This window comes from Piliocolobus tephrosceles, chromosome 15, assembly GCF_002776525.5.
Source record: "Piliocolobus tephrosceles isolate RC106 chromosome 15, ASM277652v3, whole genome shotgun sequence".
NCBI classification, from domain to species: Eukaryota; Metazoa; Chordata; class Mammalia; order Primates; family Cercopithecidae; genus Piliocolobus; species Piliocolobus tephrosceles.
Window position 1 is genome coordinate 38,889,781 of NC_045448.1, and position 20,823 is coordinate 38,910,603.

The following is a 20,823-nucleotide window of genomic DNA, read 5'->3' on the forward strand; positions in this document are numbered from 1 at the left end:
AACTGAGGTGTGCCAAAGTATAATGTCTATCAGTATAATGCCAAGAATTATTAGCTAAGCTCTTTTTTTTATTTTAATTTTTAGTTTTTGAGACAAGGCCTTGCTGTGTCACCCAGGCTGAAGTGCAGTTGCACGATCACGGCTCACTTCAGCCTCAACCTCCCCAGGCTCAGGTGATTTTCCTACCTTAGCCTCCGGAGTAGTTGGGACTACAGGTATACGCCATCAATTTTTTATATTTTCAGTAAAGACAGGGTTTCGCCGTGTTGCCCAGTCTGGTCTCAACCTCCTGGACTCAAGTGATCCACACACCTCAGCCTCCCAAAATGCTGGGTTTACAGGCGTGAGCCACTGTGCCTGGCCTAGCTAAGCTCTTTAAATACACTTTTTCAGTACACTGGTTATTTTTTTTGTTTGTTTTTGAGACAGCGTCTTGCTCTGGTGCCCAGGCTGAAGTGCAATGATGCGATCTTGGCTCACTGCAAGCTCCGCCTCCTGGGTTCAAGCAGTTCTTCTGCCTCAGCCTCCTGAGTAGCTGGGATTACAGGCGCGCGCCCCACACCTGGCTAATTTTTATATATTTAGTAGAGACGGGTTTCACCATGTTGGTCAGGCTGGTCTCGAACTCATGACCTCGTGATCTGCCTGCCTTGGCCTCCCAAAGTGCTGGAATTACAGGCGTGAGCCACCGTACTTGGCCCCACTGGCTACTTTCTATTTCTTTCTTTTTTTATTTTTTTAGAGACGAGGTCTCACTGTACTGCCCAGGCTGGTCTTGAACTCTTGAGCCCAAGCAATCTTTCTGCTTTAGCCTCCCGAGTAGTTGGGACTACAGGCATGCACCACTGCACCTGACCTTGATACTAAATTTCTATAGGAAGAGGTATTCTCCTAACCTTATAAGACAGGAAGACTATTCTCTCTATTAATAAATAAAATCCATAAACATTTTACTGGAAATGAGAAAAGGAAACTGTAACTGGCTGGCCAATCTGGTAATCTAAATTCAGACATATTTTAGAGACAGCCCATTAACTAACCCTATCATATTAACAGTTTACGGGCTTTTAAATTTTACATTAAAGAAAATAAGCATGAAAACTGATTATAGTATATTTCTGTGTGAAGAGCAGTCACTCACTCAATAGTCACCTTCTTTTGTGCTTTATTCAGGGAGAAAAATGGTACTGTTTTCACCAGCCTCTCCTTTATTCCCACAAATATTTACTGGGTACCTATGTCAGCTCCATGTGAAGTGCAATGGGATATAAAACAAGCATCTGTCAGCAGACAACTCATAATCTATTATTCAGTCATAGTTATCCTTCCCACCAAATAAATGAGGAATCTTAATTATCACAAAACTGGAACTCTGATGAAGGCTGAAAGAGATCTTACAGCATTAAAAAAAAATACTTCATAGTAACAAAGAATGCTCACGTATATTATCTCATTTAATCCTCATAGCCATCCACTGAGAAGGTTATTAGTGGCCAGGCATGGTGGCTCAGGCCTGTAATCTCAGCACTTTAAGAGGCTGAGGTGGGTGGATCACTTGAGGTCAAGGGTTCGAGACTAGCCTGACCAACATGGTGAAACCCCATCTCTACTAAAAATACAAAAACTAGCCTGGCATGGTGGTACATGCCTGTAATCCCAGCTACTCGGGAGACTGAGGCACGAGAATCACTTGAACACAGGAAGTGGAGGTTGCAGTGAGCCGAGACTGTGCCATTGCACTTCACCCCAGGCCACAGAGCAAGACTCCGTCTCAATAAAAAAAAAAAAAAAAAAAAAAAGAAGGCTACTAGTACCCCTACTAGTGACCCAGTAACTTCAGACTCAGGTCACAGAGTTAGTAAGCATGGAGCTTGGACACAAACCTAGGGTTTCTGGCATCAGATCCATGTTCTTTCCATTACATACCCCATGATCCTCTCTGCTAAAATGCTACAAAATTTTATTGAGGTCAGGTGTGGTGGTTCATGCCTGTAATCCCAGCACTTTGAGAGGCTGAAATGGGAAGACTGCTTGAGCCTAGGAGTTTGTGACCAGTCTGGGCAACATAGGGAGACATCGTCTCTATAAAAAATTAAAAATTTAGTAGGGCATGGTGGCACATGCCTGTGGTCCCAGCTACTCGAGACGCTGATGGAAATTGTAGGATTGCTTAAGCCAGGAAGTTGGGGCTGCAGTGACCCGTGATCGGTCCACTGAACTCTAGCCTGAGTGACAAAGTGAAACTCTAACTCAAAAAGAAAAATTTTAAAAATTATTTATTAAAAGAGAAGATAAGCAAAAAGAAAAATACAAAGAAAAAAAGCCACAAAATTAAAAAATGATAAAACATACTATTATATGTGAATTGAAAATTTTGTCTATATTTTTATGTGCCTCATCTGTCCGGGATATCTTTAATATTCACAAATATGTCACATATGTCACTGACTTCCTAGTCACTATATCTACTCTGCTTTAAATTTAGCTAATTTTCTTTCCTTCTTTCTTTTTTTTTTTTTTTGAGACTTGTCCCCCAGGCTGCCAGGCTGCTGGAGTGCAACGGTGCAATTTTGGCTGGCTGCAACCTCTGCCTCCTGGGTTCAAGCGATTCTCCTGCCTCAGCCTCCGAGGAGCCGGATTACAAAATTTAGGTAATTTTCTAACATTTCTTCTTCATTTATGATTTTTTTGCTATGCTTGATTTTTTTCTTTTTCTTTTCTTTTTTTTTTGAGACAGAGTTTCGTTCTTATTGCCCAGGCTGGAGTGCAATGGCGTGATCTTGGCTCACTGCAAACTCCACCTCCGGGTTCAAGCAATTCTCCTGCCTCAGCCTCCTGAGTAGCTGGGATTACAGGCATGCACCACCACACCCGGCTAATTTTGTATTTTTAGTAGAGATGAGGTTTCTCCATGTTTGTCAGGCTGGTCTTGAACTCCCGACCTCAGGTGATCCACCCACCTCAGCCTCCCAAAATGCTGGGATTACAGGCATGAGCCACCACACCCGGCCGATTTTTTTCAACAATAGTCTTCTCCTTTGGAATGAAACAACATAGGCTGGGCGTGGTAGCTCACGCCTGTAATCCCAGCGCTTTGGGAGGCCAAGGCAGGTGGATCATCTGAGGTCAGGAGTTCCAGACCAGCCTGGCCAACATAATGAAACCCCGTCTCTACTAAAAAAACAAAAAAATTAGCCAGGCATGGTGGTGGGCACCTGTAATCCCAGCTACTCGGAAGGCTGAGGCAGGAGAATCACTTGAACCCAGAAGGCAGAGGCAGTGAGCCGAGATCACACCATTGCACTCCAGAGTGAGACTTTGTCACACACACACACACACACACAAAATTACAAAAATTAGCTGGGGAACATGGTGGTGCACACCTGTAGTCCCAGTTATTTGGGAGGCTGAGACAGGAGAATTGTTTCATATTGGGAGGCAGAGGTTGCAGTGAGCTAAGATCCTGCCACTGCACTCCAGCCTGGGCAACAGAGCAAGACTGTCTCAAAAAAAAAAAAAAAAAAAAAGAAACAAGATATTCAGTCCAGTGAAGTGATACTGCATTAGCCAACACTCACTACTTGCCAAGTAAAAATAAGGCATTTAAATAATTTTTTATGGCTCACAAGTCTCTTTAGATGACCACACAATGGGCCGGGTGTGGTGGCTCACGCCTATAGTCCCAGCACTTTGGGATGCCGACTCAGGCGGATTATCTGAGTCAGGAATTCGATACCAGCCTGGCCAACACTGTGAAACCCCGTCTCTACTAAAAATACAAAAATTAGCCAGGTGTGATGGCACATGCCTATAGTCCCAGCTACTCGGGAGGCTGAGGCAGGAGAATTGCTCGAACCCAGGAGGCGGAGGTTGCAGAGCCGAGATTGAGCCACTGCACCTCCATTGCCTGGGTGACAGAGACTCTGTCTCAAAAAAAAAAAAGAAAAGAAAAGAAAACCATGTAATGATTAAAGTGTAAGCAGAAAAAAAGCAGCCATTCCCATTTCTCTTCTTTATGACCACATAAATATATATATATACATATATATATATATTTTTTTTTAGAGACAGAGTCTTGCTCTGTTACCCAGGTTGGAGTGAAGTGGTGCAATCTTGGCTCACTGCAACCTCCACATCCTGGGTTCAACGACTCTCCTGCCTCAGCCTCCCAAGTAGCTGGGCTTACAGGTGCCCATCACTATGTCTGGCTAATTTTTGTATTTTCAGTAGAGATAGGGTTTTGCCATGTTGGCCAGGCTGGTCTTCAACTCCTGACTTTAGGTGATCCACCCACCTCGCCCTCCCAAAGTGCCCAAGGTGGGCATTACAGGCATGATCCACCATGCCCAGCCCACATAAAGTAATTTTTTGATCTATTATTCCATTTAATGATTACATTCATTTATTTATGCAACAAATATTTGCTCTGTACCTAAATATTCTAGGCACTGTTCTAGGGTCTGAGAAATATAGTGGTGAACAAGAATGGTCTATTCTTTTTCTTTCTTTTTTTTTGAGACGGAGTTTTGCTCTTGTTGCTTGGTGGTGAGCCAGAGTGCCTGGCTGAAATCTCTACTCTTAAGGAGTTTACATCCTATTGAAGGAGGTAGTCAGTATGCAAAATTCTAAATTCAGACATTGTTAAGTGCTACAGTTAAAATGAATTATTTTATTTTATTTTTTGAGATGGAGTCATGCTCTTGTAGCCCAGGCTGGAGAGCAGTGGCACGATCTTGGCTCACTGTAACCTCTGCCTCCTGGGTTCAAGCGATTCTCCTGCCTCAGTCTCCTGAGTAGCTGGGATTACAGGCGCCCGCCACCATGCCCAGCTATTTTTTGTATTTTTAGTAGAGATGAGGTTTCCCCATGTTGGCCAGGCTGGTCTCAAACTCGTGACCTCAAGTGATCCGCCTGCCTCGGCCTCCCAAAGTGCTGGGATTACAGGCGTGAGCCATGGCACCTGGCCTATTTTTAGATATTATGATAGAGTAAGGGGAGTGGGGCAAGACAACGGATAGGGTGGTCTGTAGAGGTAAATTGAGAAGAAACCTGAAGAAAATAAAGGATTTAGTTAAGAGAAGATTTGAAGTATTAATTCTAGGGACAAGGGACTGCAAGTGAAGTTAAGAAGGCTCTCGGGATGGGAAGACAGTGAGTGGAGAAAAGTAGTGATTACTCTGTGTACAGTAGTAGTAACAGTGTTTAACCATGATAAGTGTTCAGTTGATCCTTGAACAACATAGGTTTGCACGGCATGGGTCTACTCATTGGCAATTTTTTTTCAATGAATATATTGGAAAATTTTTGGAGATTTGTGACAATTTGAAAAAAACTAGCACACAAACTGCATAGCCTAGAAATATGAAAAAAATTAAGAAAGAGACATGTCATGAATGCATAAGACACCTAAGATACTAGTCTATTTTATTATTTATATCATGAAATAGTATATCATAAAATACACACAAACCTATTATAAAGAGTTAAATTTATCAAAACTCACACACACACACTTATGGACCATACCTGGTGCCATATGCATCTAGAGAAATGTGAACAAATATAAAAATGCAGTATTAAATCAGGCCAGGCGCGGTGGCTCATCCCTGTAATCCCAGCACTTTGGGAGGCTGAGGTGGGCAGATCACCTGAGGTTGGGAGTTTGAGACCAGCCTGATCAACACGGTGAAACCCCGTGACTACTAAAAAAATAAAAATTAGCCAGGTATGGTGGCGCATGCCTGTAATCCCAGCTGAGGCAGGAGAATCGCTTGAACCTGGAAGGCAGAGGTTGCGGTGAGCCGAGATCGCGCCACTGCACTCCAGCCTGGTCAACAGTGAAACTCTATCTCAAAAAAAAAAAAAAAAAAAGCAGTATTAAATCACAACTGAATACAATGAACTATAGTGCAGTATACTGGTGTAATGACTTTATTAAAAAAATGATTTTGTAGCCACCTCCTGTTGCTACTGCAGTGAGCTCAAGTGTTGTGAGAATCCACTTAAAAAATGTATTGTGACACTAATCATTTCCATGTAAGTCATTTGCTTTGTCAGAAAATTGTATATTATAGTAAAAAGTGATCTTTGTGGTTCTTGTGTATTTTTCATTGTGTTTAGTGGAATACTGTAAACCTTGAATAACATCATGAACCTATACAAAGTGCCACTAGTGATGCTGTAAGTACTCCCGAGAAGCAGAGAAAAGTCATGACATCACAAGCAAAAGGTGAATTGCTGAATATGTACTGCAGATAGAGGTCTGTAACTGTGGTTGCCTGCCATTTCCAGATAAATGAATCCAGAGTAAGGGCCATTGTGAAAGAAGAAAAAGAAATTTGTGAAGCTGTCACTGCAGCTATGCCAGCAGGTATGAAAACCCTGTGCTTTTTGAGAAATACTTTTATCCCATTGAAAATGTAGTTTTTATGTGGGTGTAAGATTGCTATAAGGCATACCTATATGATTAAAAAAAAAAACAAAGTATTATATGACAACTTAAAGTAAATGGAAGGGAAGGATCTAAAGCTGGGAAATTTAATGCCAGCAAAGGATAGTCTGATAATTTTAGAAAGAGGTTTGGCTTTTAAAATATCAAGATAACAGAAGCAGCAGTTTCTGCTGACCAAGAGGCAGCAGATGATGAGTTCCCAGATGCCATTAAGAAAATCATTGAGGAGAAACGATATCTGCCTGAAAAGGTTTCAAATAACTGATGAAAGTGCCCTCTTCTGGAAAAAAAATGCCACAAAGGACATTTATTAGTAAGGAAGATAAATGAGTACCAGGATTTAAGGCAGGAAGGGATAAGTTAACTCTACTCTTTTGTGCAAATGTAGTCAGGTTCATGATCAGAACTGCCCTGTCTATAAAGTTAACCCCTGGTCTTGAAGGGAAAGAAGAAACACCAGCTCAGTGTTCTGGTTGTAAAAGAAAGGCTGGCCAGTGGGAACCCCTTTTCTGGACTGGTTCCATCAATGCTTTGTCCCTGGAATCAGGAAGTACCTTGCCAAAGTTCTTTTCATATTGGACAGTGCCACTGGCCACCCAGAACCCCATGAGTTCAACATCGAAGACACTGAAGTGGTCTACTTACTTGCCCCTAAACACGTCTCTAATTTTGCCTCTATATTAGGAGTTCATGAGGACCTTTAAGGCTCATTATACAGGGTACTCTATGGAAAGGACTGCCAATGCTACAAAAGAGAATTCTGACAGAGAACATCATGAATGTCTAGAAGGATTATTCCCTTGAAGATGCCACAGTAGTTACAAAAAAAAGTGCGAAAGCCATCAAGCCTAAAACAATAAACTGATGCTGGACAAAGCTGTGTCCAGGTGTACATGATTTCACAGGATTTATAAGACAATTGAGAAAATCATAAAAGAGATTATGGACATAGAATAAAGGTGGGGAGATGGTGGCAGTAGTGAAGGATTTCAAGATATGGATCTTGGAGAAATTCAAGAGCCAGCAAACACCACAGCAGGGGAATTAACAGAAGACGACTTGATGGAGATGAGTGCTTCCAAACCAGTGCCAGACAATGAGGAAGACGTAAAAGCAGCAGCAGTGCCAGCAAACAAATTGACATTAGACAATCTGGCAGAAAGGTTCAAGACTACTTTTAACTTCTATTATGAAATGGACCATTCTATGATAGAGCACTGAAACCAAAGCAAACAGGGGAAGGATTGGTACTATATAGGAACATTTTTAAAGAAATGAAAGAGCAAAGTCAGATAGAAATTACAATATGTTTCCTTAATGTTGCAATGAGCACGCGTCCCTCTTCTGCCTCCCCTTCCACTTCTTCCACCTCTGCCACCCCTGAGACAGCAAGAAGAACCCCTCCTCTTCCTCCTCCTTAGCCTACTCAATGTAAAGGCAACAAAGATGAAGACCTTTATGATAATCTGCTTCCACTTAATGAATAGTAAATATATTTTCTCTTCCTTTTCTTTTTAAGTTACATTTTCTTCTCTTTAGCTTACTTTATTATAAGAATACAGTATGTACGCCAGGTGCAGTGGCTCACGCCTGTAATCCCAGCACTTTGGGAGGCCAAGGTGGGAGGATCACCTGAGGTCAGGAGTTCAAGACCAGACTGGCCAACATGGCAAAACCCTGTCTCTACTAAAACACAAAAATTAGCCAGGCGTGGAGGTGCACACCTGCAGTCCCAGCTACTTGGGAAGCTGAGGCCGGAGGACTGCTTGAACCTGGGAGGAAGAGGTTACAGTGGGTCACCATCATGCCACTGTGCTCCAGCCTGGGCAACAGAGTGAGACCTTGTCTCAAGAAAAAACAAAAACAAACAAACAAACAAAAAACCAAAAGAGAATGCAGTATGTAATACATATACAAAACGTGGTGTGTGTTTTTTTTCTGTTTTTTTTTTTGAGACAGGGTCTTTCTCTGTTGCCTAAGCTGGAGTGCAGTGGTGCAATCAAGGCTCATGGCAGCCTCCACCTCTCAGGCTCAGGCAATCCTCCCACTCCAACCCCTTGCTGGGACTACAGGCATGTGCCACCATGCCTGATTTTTACATTTTTTTGTAGAGATGGGGTTTTCCAGGCTGGTCTCAAACTCCTGAGCTCAAATGATTCACCTGCCTTGACCTCTCAAAGTGCTGGGATTACAAGTGTGAGCCATCACACCTGGCCTGTATTATTATAATTATAATCTCACCAGTATTAGGGGTAGTATCTACTGGGCCTTAACTATACTGTGCTAACTGCCTTACCTATGGTTTCTTTTAATCCCCAAAATAGTTTTACATAACAGGATTTATTACTGTCTTCATTTCACAACAAGGAAATTGAAGCATAGAAAAGATAAGGACTAGGCTGGGCATGGTGGCTCATGCCTGTAATCCCAGCACTTTGGGAGGCCGAGGCAGGCAGATCACCTGAGATCGGGAGTTTGAGACCAGCCTGGCCAACATGGAGAAACCCTGTCTCTACTAAAAAACACAAAATTAGCCAGGTGTGGTGGCGCATGCCTGTAATCCCAGGTACTCAGGAGGCTGAGGCAGGAGAATCGCTTGAACCTGGGAGGTGGAGATTGCGGTGAGCTGAGATCATGCCATTGCACTCCAGCCTGGGCAAAGAGAGCGAAACTCCATCTCAAAAAAACAAAAAAACCAACCAACCAAACAAACAAAAAGATAAGGACTTTATTCAAGGTTACAAGATTCCTGAATAGCAGAGCTGGGAAGTTTACCAACCTGCAAAGCCTGTGCTCTTAACCCCCACTGCCTTGTAGCCTGTATGCAAAGAGTTTGCATGTAATTCAAACAATCATGAGTAGACTCCCATTTAGCCAAGGACTGAGTGTTTAATTTGTGGATCATTCTGGCCTGAATAAAGAAGCAGTTACCTGGAGGGTAGGAGTGCTTTCCGTCCACAATCCACTCTAATAAGGCCTCTATTAATTCAAGATTCACCTTTTCAAAATCCATGATGGACATTGTTTTGATGACTGACTTGCTAACCCCTGAAAGAAAGAAAGGTAAAAATGAGAAGGATATTTATACCTTGTTGATGCATTTTATTGTATATTTATACCATATACAATTTGCCTGTGAATTAGGTGAGTGTTGGTTTGATTTAATAGCACAGATGTTAACATTTAATGTACTGAAATGAACTTTTTTCTTTTCTTTATTTATTTAGAGACAGAGTCTTGCTCTGTCACCCAGGCTGGAATGCAGTGGTATGATCACAGTTCACAGCAGCCTCAACCTCCCAGGTTCAAGTGATCCTCCCATCTCAGCCTCCTGAGTAGCTGGGACTGCAGGCATGCACCACCATGCCTGGTTAATTTAATTTTATTTTTTGTAGACACAGGGTCTTACTGTGTTGCCCAGGCTGGTCTCGAACTCCTGGGGTAAGGCAATCCTCCTGCCTCAGCCTCCCAAAGTGCTGGGATTACAGCCACCACACCCAGCCCACATTTTTTATTTAGTTTCCCAGAAAATCTAGCCTCATCAGAAGTAATTTTTGCTTGAACAATGACCTAAAGAGCAGGTTCCTGCCCCTGTTGGAAAGACCCAGACAGGCCAGTTTTTACTCTCCTTGTTCCTTCCCCTCTTTTACCCTTCAGAAAGCTTGCGTTCTGGAAACAAAATTCAAAGTCAAATGCATTTTAGAAACTTCTCCTAGATTCAATCAAATCATGAATGAGATATGCTGGAAGTCCAGGTAACACTAACCTATGGCAATCAATGGACAGAGACCACAACTTTCACCAGCATTTTTATAACGGTGACCCACTGAACCTTTAGGTTCCTTTCAGGAAATGATAAGTGATGGATTTTCCCTGAAAAATAAATGTGATTGTAATGTCTTCATTAACACCCGTGAAGTCTATTCATAGACCCTCACAATCTCTCCAGTCACAATCTCCTAAACTGTCTGTGACCTGGCAAATGATGTAGTTCTGTAGGATGTACTACAAGCCTCAGCTCTTTTATTTTATTATTTTATTTTATTTTTGAGACAGAGTCTTGCTCTATCACCCAGGGTGGAGTGCAGTGGCGTGATCTCGGCTCACTGCAACCTCCGCCTCCCGGTTTCAAGCGATTCTCCTGCCTCAGCCTCCTGAGTAGCTGGGATTACAGGCGCGTACCACCATGGCCAGCTAATTTTTGTGTTTTTAGTTAGAGATGGGGTTTCACCATGTTGATCAGGCTGGTCTCGAACTCCTAACCTTGTGATCCGCCTGCCTCAGCCTCCCAAACTGCTGGGATACAGGCGTGAACCACCGCGCCTGGCCGCCTTAGCTCTTTTAAAAGCAATAGTATATTGTTGGGGTGACTAACTCTTCAAAGACTGCTGTCCTTTCTTCTCAGGCCCTCCTAATGACCTATCGCCCTAACTACAGTTTAATTGGAACAAAATAACTATAGTTGGTACTAAGGAAGGGAAACTTTCTATATGAGAAGTTTGAAGATGGACGAAAGCAGTTTCGGCTGGGTGTGGTGGCTCATGCCTGTAATCCCAGCACTTTGGGAGGCTGAGATGGGCGGATCACCTGAGGTCAGGAGTTTGAGACGAGCCTGACCAATATGGGGAATCCCCGTCTCTACTAAAACTACAAAAAAAAAATTAGCCGGACATGGTGGTGGTGGTGGGCGCCTGTAATCCCAGCCACTTGGGAGGCTGAGGCAGGAGACTCACTTGAACCCAGGAGGTGGAGGTTGCAGTGAGCCGAGATCATGCCACTGCACTCCAGCCAGGCGACAGAGCAAGACTCCATCTCAATAAAAAAAAAAGAAAAAAGCAGTTTTGAAACAATGTTGTTCTAGTAGAGTGAATGCCATGTTGGTCAAAAATAAAAAAAGGAAGAAACAGGCTGCACAAAAAAGGGTGTGGTTGGGTAAGCAAGGTGGAGCAGGAATCACTTTTCTTTGCCAAGATTCCAAAAAGCCAGACTTTTCAAAAAGAAGAAAGGATCAGCTAATCGAAAAAAAAAAAAAATTGCACATAGTTTTGTTTTTTAAAACTATTATTATTGAGACAGGGTCTCATTCTTTTGCTCAGGATAGAATATAGTGGCATGATCATGGCTTACTGCAGCCTTGGCCCTTGGGGTTCAAATGATCTCTCACCTCAGCCTCCTGAGTAACAGGGACTATCGGTGCATACCACCACACCAGCTAATTTTAAAAAATTTTAAAGAGACAAGGCGGCACCATGTTGCCTAGGCTGGTCTTGAACTCCTGGGCTCAGCCTCTCAAAGTGTTGGGATTATAGGCATGAGCCACTGTGCCCAGCCAAATCAATAATATATTTTAATTGACCAATTATTAATTTTTTCAAAGAAAAACTAAACATGCCTTAAAAATTGAGCTAGGAAACATATTTAATTTGCTGAAAGGTGAAAGAGAACATTGAGATCAACTAGTTCAAGGCTTTTTTTTTTTGAGATGGAGTCTTGCTCTGTTGCCCAGGTTGGAGTGCAGTGGTGCAATCTTGGCTCACTGTAGCCCCCGCCTCCTGGGTTCAAGAGATTCTCATTCCTCAACCTCCCAAACAGTTGGGACTACAGGCGTGCGCCACCACGCCTGGCTAATTTTTATAAGGACTTTTTTAAAAAAACAAAAACAAAAACAGAGAACCAGAAGCTCAGAGAAGCTAAGCAATCAGCCCAGTACCATACAGAAGCTGGTGGCAGAGTCATGTTTCCCGACCTCAAGTCCTCCATTCTCCTTCCTTAAAAAGGAGGTCCCAAAGGTACTTTCTGAACTTTCGTAACCTTTGTGCTTAAAATTAGAAAGTCATGGATTAGATTCAGTGATAATTTTAAAAGAAAACTCCAAAATTTTGAAAGAGATGCCAAAGGGATTTTCTTTTTTTTGAGACAGGGTCTCACTCTGGTGGGACTGGAGTGCACTGGTGCGATCATAGCTCACTGCAACCTTGAATTCCTTTGCTCAAGCAATCCTCCCCCTCAGCCTCCTGAGTAGCTGAGACTATAGGTGCCAACCACCATGCTCAGCTAATTTTAAAAAACATTTGTAGTAGAGACAAGGTCTCAATATATTGCCCAGGCTGGTCTTGAACTCCTGGGCTCATGTGATCCTCCTGCCTCAGCCTCCCAAAGTGTTGGGATTACAGGCGTGAGCCACCGTGCCCAACCTCAAAGGAATTTTCTTGTTCCATAATTTAATGGAATAAGGGAATGGGAATTATCAGTTGGTATGATGTATAAAAAGAACACAAAGGTTTGAGTTAGACATATTTTAATTAGAATCACAGATCTGTACTTACTAGCTGGGCACTATCCTTGTGGGTTTGTATTATACTCCTCTAAATGACTCCACTTTATAGATAAGGAAACTGAGGTGCAGAGATGATAAAGAACTTGCTCAAGATCATTAGCTGGTTTTATGAGAGCCTTGGAGTTGAACCCAGGTCTATAAAATACAAGTCCATTCTCTTAGCTTTACATCTCTCAATACTGGGAAGATGAAATAAAATGTTAGGGAGCTATGCTTATCTTCCTAAACAACAGAACAATGGCAAATATCGTAATTCCTTGGTGATTACCATTCCACATCCAGGATTGGGAACTGTCTTTGGTAGATGGAGAAAAAGGAAAATTCATTTGCCGCTTATCCTACAGAAGCAGTAACGGATTGGAAGCTCTTACTCATGAATGATAAACACCCTTTTTTGGGAAGAACTAAGAGGAACAGGGGTGACAGTCTAGGGAAAAAGGAGAAAGAAGGGCAGCTGAGATCTGCTTCTAGTCTAGGCTTCAAGGAAGAAAGCAAAAGTAGTAATCCTGGGGTTTCTATGGGTTCAGTTTAGCTTATATGGATACAAGACCACATAGGAACAAAGAGTAGCCAGCTAGAGTCTGGCATGGGAGGAGGAAGTACCTACCAACATACATAAAAAGCTCAGCACAGGGTAGGCCTCAAAAGATGTTACTTTAAAAGCCCATGAATAATGCTAAAACTAGTGGGATATTAAAGGATTTTAAAATCATGTCAAATATTGCTTTATAAGCAACTTATTAACTACAAAAGAAATAGTAATTATCCAGGGGAAAAACATAGCAAACATCACTTTACCAAGTGAACAAGTTAACATTGCCAATAATGGGACAAACCAACACCACGGGGCCCATGTGCCTTTTGATATGATGCATTGAGAAATCAAGATTGTTTTTGTGATGCTCCAGCCAAAAATGTATAACCTAAATTTAATCATGGGGAAATACCAAACCCAAATGGATGGACATTCTACAAAATAATCTTTAAAAATATCAAGGTCACTAAAAGACAAAGGATGAGGAGCTGTTCTAGATCAAAGGAGACTAAGAACACATGACTGAATGTAATACATGATCCATGATAGGATCCTGAATCAGGAAAATAGAGCAAAAATAAACATTATTGAGATAATTGTTCAAATCTGAGTATGGACTGTGAATTATATAATTGTATCAGTGTTAAATGTCCTCATTTTGATCACTGTACTGTGGTTATGTAAGAGAATGTCCTTGTTCTTAGAAAAATCATACTAAAGTATTAAGGGTAAAGGCGTGTCATATCTGCAACTTACTCTCAGGAGATTCAGAAAAAAAAAAAAAAAATACATGCATCCAGAGCAAATGATAAAGCAAAAAAATGAAGCAAAACATTAACAACTGGTGAATTGGGGTAAAGGATATATGAGAGTTCATTGTTTAGTCTTGCAAACTTTTCTGTAAATGTGAAATCACATCAAAATAAAAAGCTACAAAATATACAAGAATATAACTTACATTTTACTACCTCACAATTTTTCTCTAATGAGCACATATTTCTTTCATAATTAGAAAAAAAACCCATTGGCAAATAGAGTAACAATTATATTCTAAATATGTATCTGAGCTATTTTTCTAGGTTTCAGGTTTCTCCGATGAATTAAAGGCAATGTAACTATGAAACAAGAATCGTATTTTTATTCTTCCACATCATGGTAAGAAAGAATACTAGAAATCTTTGGCATAGTTAAAATATTCCCCCAGGAGGCATGTTACCTTTATAGCGGGCCAGGAGCTGCTTAAAATCTAACTGTTGATCTGGCACTACATCTTTGACAGAATCCTGATCCTGGAGGTGAAGGGAGAGCCTCAGGTCTTCTTCCACTTCTTCAAATGCAGTTCTGTTCCGCCTTGCTTTAAGCTTTTCTTTTGAAATCTGTTTCATGGACCGCATATATGGGCTCCCATCCTGTAATACATACCTGAGAAAGACAAAGGAATGTGGTTGTGTGTATGTGGTTCTGTTGGTGAGGAGGGAAATAATTCACCTATTTCACGTGCTCATTCAGCAAAATGTCACTGTTTCTGTCCAATTCATGTGCCATCCTTCCACTAGTCCAGGATTCTTGCTGTACCCTATTTCTGGTTGGGAACACACTGCAACGCTTTTAGGTCTGTCTTGGAGACCAGCTAAGAATTTGGAGAAAAGCTCTATCCAGGAATAATGCCGTGGACATTCAGAAAACACATCTGAGTTACAGCCTCAGTAACACCCCTCTTCATTTTTAATTCTTCTTTGGCAATCTTATTGATCCTCTTGTTTCTATGATAATTTCCAGGCCGCTGATTCCCTTTTGTTGCAATCAAATTTGGACCCAAGTTTCTAGCTGTTGGCTGAACATCAACCTAAGACTGTCCTTAAAACATTTCAAAACTCTCACAACTGGATAGTTTAATATTTGTTAGTGACAACACTATTAGACATCATGACAAAGCAGAAAAATGAATAGATTTGAAAACAAAAGCTCTGGATTTGAGTTCTAGGTCTGCCACTAAACCAACCTGCTATGAGACTTCCAGCAAGTCAATTTCAAAGGGCTTTACTTTCTCATCTTTTGGGAAATTGGCATAGATAACTGCCTTGAATTTTTTTTCCTGGAGCCTTAAATGTTGCTCAAAGCCCCAGGGAAAGGTAAGGGAATGGGAGCAAAGTAAGTAACTGGAGGCTATTCTTTCAGCCCGATCATTCCTGTTTTATGTTTCATTTTTCGATGATTTCCCATAAGATTTTATTTGCATAAAGTGTATTGTAGCTTTTTTTAAAAAAAGATTTAAAAACCTATGATTCTATAATGCTGACTTCCTCCAATCCCTTCTCTCCATTAAATGCCATATACTCTTTTCACATTCACCATTTGTTTGTTTATTGAACATTTACTGAATGTCTTTTTTGGACAAGGGACTACGGCAGTGGTGGTGGTATGGTATAGAAAAATAAATACACTTTCAAGGAGCTTACAAACTAGTGAGAACAGAACAAAACAACTCGCTGTACTGTAAGACAGACAGAAATAAATGTCATTAGAGGCACAAGAAAAGTACTGTGTGACTTCCAATAAAGAAGTGATTAATTTTTAATAGCAGAAATAGGAAACTTCATGGAGGTAGCATTCAAGTTGGGTGTTAAAGAATGACTAGAGAAGGAAGTGGGGAAAAGAAATACAGACAGCAATAGTATGGCATCTTTGAGAAATAACAAGTAGTCTGACAGTGCTAAGGTTTGTGTAGGTAGGAAAATAAAGAACGAAAGGAAGTTAAATATTGGCTGGGGCCAGATGATATGGGCCTTGAGTGTCCATAAAGTGTGACTGATAGGGAACCAATGAAAGTTTCTAAGAATAGGAGGAATGTGACCAATTCTATGTTTAAAGATAATTCTGAGCCTGGGCAACTTAGTGAGACCTTGTCTCTACTAAAAATAAAAAAATTAGCCAGGCATGGTGGCACACACCTGTAGTCCCAGCTACTTGGTATTCTCAGGTAACAGGATCACTTGGGCCCAGGAGACCAAGGCTGCAGTGGGCTATGATCGCACCACTGCACTCAGCCTGGGTGACAGAGTGAGGCTGTCTAAAAATATATATACATATTCTGGAAGCAGTGAAAAAAAGTAAAGACAGGTAAACTAGTTGAAAGATGATTTCCTCAGACACTCATGTTCAATGGCAGTGGGATAGGGCCTAGAAAATAATAATTCTAAGAAGCTCCCCAAGTATTCTTATTGCACATTAAAATTTGAGAGCCACTGGTTTTGGGTTTTTAGCTTGAGAATATAGTACCATTAAATGACTATGGAATTAGGAGGGGGGCTTATTAGAGAAGGAAGGAACAGAGAAGGAGAAAAATTCTGACTTGTATTTAAGCTGCCAGATACTAACGGTGTTTCATTCTAGAGCTCAGAGGTCAGGAATGAAGATACTGATCTGGGAGTTCTCGGCACAGGGATGACAGCTGAAATCACATGAGTCTAAGGTAGCCGAGGGAGAGTTAATAGTGAGAAGAAACAGTACAAGGAAAATCTTGGGGAATCCTCAAGATCAAAGACTAAGAAGAGAAAGTACGGCTTTCAAAGAAGAGAGATCTGTTTATATACAATGGACATTAACATTTTCTACCTAGTACTTACAATTGTTTATACAGATATCTTAACACTCAGGCTATACTGCAAACTCTATGCGAGTAGAATGATGATGATGATGATAATAGCTAACTTTTTTTTTTTTTTTTTAAACAGAGTTTTACTCTGCCGCCCAGGCTGGGTGCAATGGCATGGTCTCAGCTCACTGCAACCTCTGCCTTCCAGGTTCAAGCAATTCTCCTGCCTCAGTCTCCCAAGTAGCCGGCATTCCAAGCATGCACCATCACGCCCAGCAAATTTTTGTATTCTTAGTAGAGATGGGGTTTCACCATGTTGGCCAGGCTGGTCTTGAACTCCTGCCCTCAGGTGATCCGCTCGCCTTGGCCTCCCAAAGTGCTGGGATTACAGGTGTGAACTACCGTGCCCGGCCAATAACTGCTAACATTTGAGAGCATCCACTATGTACCAAGCACAGTTCTAAGCACTTTGCAAGTATTAATTCATTAATTTTTTTATGCTCTCAGCAGAATCAGCAAGTATTAATTCATTAAACCTAAAGTACAGAGAGATTAAGCTACTTGCTAAAGTTATAGTATGTAGAGGGGGCCAGGCATGGTGGCTCATGACTGTAATCCCAGCACTTTGGGAGGCAAGGCAGGAGCACTGCTGGAGGTCAGGAGTTTGAGGCCAGCCTGGACAACATAATGAGACCTCTGTTTCTACAAAACCATTAAAAAAAAATTAGGCATGGTGGTGTGTGTCTGTAGTCCAGCTACTCAGGAGGCTGAAGTAGGAGGACTGCTTGAGCCAGGTGTTCGAGGCTACAGTGAGCTACGATTGCACTACTGCACAGCAGCCTGGGCAACAGAGTAAGACTCTATCTCAAGAGAAAAAAAAAAAAAGAAAAGAAAAAGTAAGTAGAGGGATTTAAATATTGGCCACCTGTTTACTGAAAGAGAGGGGAGAACAAAATGTTCAAACAGAAAAAATAGAAGAAAATCACTTCTTGGCTTTTTGGCTAAGATCAAGTGTAGAAAAATTAGAAAAACAGACTAACACATGTATTAGTATTCTGGCACATTGAGGGTCAAATATTCTGTTTTCAATGTTTCACTGAATCTTTTTTTTCTCTCAAGAGATGGGGGTCTCAATGTGTTGCCCAAGCTGGTCTTGAACTGGCCTCAAAGGATCCTCCCACCTTGGCCTCCCAAAGTGCTAGAATTACAGGCATGAGCCACTATGCCAGGTCCTTTCACTGAATCTTAATTGGTATCTTCCTTACCTTGTCACAGCAATTGCATCTTCCAAAAAAAATTGATCAACAGGAAATGTACGACCTAGAAAAACAAGGAGATAAAATAGAAAAGCCTGAGAACACCCATTCAACCATCTTGAAATAGTTTATATATATAAAATTCTCTTAAAGCTTGTCATGCTAATGTTCTATTTGTTCTGTGGTCTTAATAGTATTAAGAGGAAAAGTTCTTGGTAACAGAAATCGTAAAGGGTAGATTTCAGTCAGTAAACAGAAGACAGTGTAAAGGCAGAGAAATGATCCTTTGCTAAGACTTTTTCTTTTACCTGTTATACATTTTATACCCTCCCCCCACACTTCCACCACAGAGGACCTCTTAACATTCAACGACTGTATTCTAGATCAAACACAACATTTCTTCCTCAGATTTATCGCCAGCATTCTCTATAACTAAAATAAACTGCACTATTGTTTATCAGTCAGCGTTTGCAAAGTGTCTTTTTAGTATTCAATTGAAGAAGGATAAATCAAAGCTCAGAGTGATAAATTAATTCCACAATGAGACTGTGGAAGTGCCAAAAGAAAACACAGACTATCCAACCTCACTTTCTGCCAGAGTGGACCAACATCCAGAAATTTAGCAGAATCCAGAAATGAACAGATATACTGTCACAGACACAAGTTCCCTCTTTATGACAGACTGACACTATAAACTTTGATGTTAAACACAATGGAATGCTGGAAATAAGTAACTATGACTTTTTTAAAAAGTCCCCTAAAAAAATTAAAATCTCCCAGCAATGGCCAGGCGTGGTGGCTCATGCCTGTAACCCCAGCACTTTGGGAGGCCAAGGCGGACAGATCACGAGGTCAGATCAAGACCATCCTGGCAAACACAGTGAAACCCCATCTCTACTAAAAATACAAAAAATTAGCCGGGTGTGGTGGCAGGTGCCTGTAGTCCCAGCTACTTGGGAGGCTGAGGCAGGAGAATGGTGTGAACCCAGGAGGCGGAGCTTGCCACGAGCTGAGGTCGTGCCATTGCACTCCAGAGCGAGACTTCGTCTCAAAAAAAAAAAAAGAAAAAAAAAATCTCCCTCCTTATCAGCTGCATTATATGGTTATGATTTTATGTTATAAATAAATCACTTCTCTAGAAAGAGGTATACATATCTACTTATGTCTCAAACTTTAAAATAATTATATTTGCTTGTAAGAATGATACATATTTAATGATGCACTTTATTCACCTGGTATAGTAATAACTGGGCAGGAATTAAAATATTCTGAAAAAAGCTCAGCGTTTAGAGTCGCACTCATTAAAATAACTTGAAGACCTGGCCTCTGCGATACAATGTCCTTCAAAACTAGCAGCAAGAAGTCACTAGAGAAAATAAAAGAAACACCTGAGGATCAAACAAATTTAACACATGAAAATTAGTAACTTTTGGTATATTTTGAGTAAGAAATGTGTAAATCTCTGTGGAAAAAAACCCCGTAACATTCATAGAATAGTGTGTCATGTTCTTGGATGTGAAGCCTTACTATTATAGGTTGAATATCGTTTATGTGAAATGCTTGGAACTGCAAGTGTTTCAGATTTCAAATTTTCTCAGATTTTGGAATAGTTGCATATATATAATGAGATATTTTGGGGATGGGGCCTAAATCTAAACATGAAATCCATTTATGTTTCATATATACATTATACATATAGCCTAAAGGTAACTGTATATAATATTTTGAATAATTTTGTCCGTGAAATAAAGTTGGTGTACATTGAACCATCAGAGAGCAAAGGTGTCAGGTGTGGAATTTGCCACTTGTAGTGTCATGTCAACACTCAAAAAGTTTCAGATTTTGGACCATTTCAGATTTTTGGATTAAGGATGCTCAACCTGTATAAAGATATAAATTATTTCTCAAATAAACCAAGTCCAAGCAGTACTAATCAAAATCCCAACAGGATTTATCATCAAATTTTATAATTATTTTTATTTTTACTCTTAGCTGGTATAGGGTACAAATTTGATAATTCTACTTCTTGACATCTACATGTACCACAAAGAGGCATATACAAAGATTTTCATTATAGCATTGTTTGTAATAATAAAACAACAGAAACTACCCAAATGTCCATCAGCTGAGAAATGGTTAATTATAACATGAAGCAGATACAAGGAATAAGGTAGAGCTCTAGATAATAACATGAAAAAACCTCTAAGACATATTTTTAGTAGGAAAAATCCCAAGTTGCCTGGAATAATACACATGGCAGAATAATACCACCCTAATTGGACTCTTGGCCCTTGCCCCCTCGCAATCTGTTCTCAATATAGCCAACCAATAATGCTCTTCGAATGTCAGTCTGATTGTGTTGACCGGGTGCCGTGGCTCACACCTTTAATCCTAGCAGTTTGGGAGGCTGAGGTGGGAGGAATGCTTGAGGCCAGGAGTTCAAGACCAACCTGGCCAATATAGCAAGACCCCATCTCTTAAGACAAAAAAGAAAAGAAAAATCGGATTGTGCCACTCTTACGCTCAGAATCCAATGACTTCTCATTACAATCCTTACTAACAAGGCTCTATACGGCATGGTCTACACCCCATGCTCCCCATCTTTTTCTAGTGCTCTCCCGCTCATTCACTTAGCACCGGCTCACTGTT

The 20,823-nt window shown here is 40.9% G+C and overlaps 1 protein-coding gene across 2 annotated transcripts in view; it reads right to left on the reverse strand.

The window, feature by feature from the left end:
• DHX57 (DExH-box helicase 57) overlaps positions 1-20,823 on the reverse strand; it is a 75,703-nt gene that overhangs the window by 29,798 nt on the left and 25,082 nt on the right. For both annotated transcript variants that reach the window (XM_023216296.1, XM_023216297.1), the window contains 4 exons: positions 19,407-19,540; positions 18,184-18,238; positions 14,540-14,745; positions 9,383-9,499 (listed from right to left, as the gene is read on the reverse strand). In XM_023216296.1, coding sequence (XP_023072064.1) covers positions 9,383-9,499; positions 14,540-14,745; positions 18,184-18,238; positions 19,407-19,540 — 512 coding nt within the window. The remainder of the gene's footprint in view (positions 1-9,382; positions 9,500-14,539; positions 14,746-18,183; positions 18,239-19,406; positions 19,541-20,823) is intronic.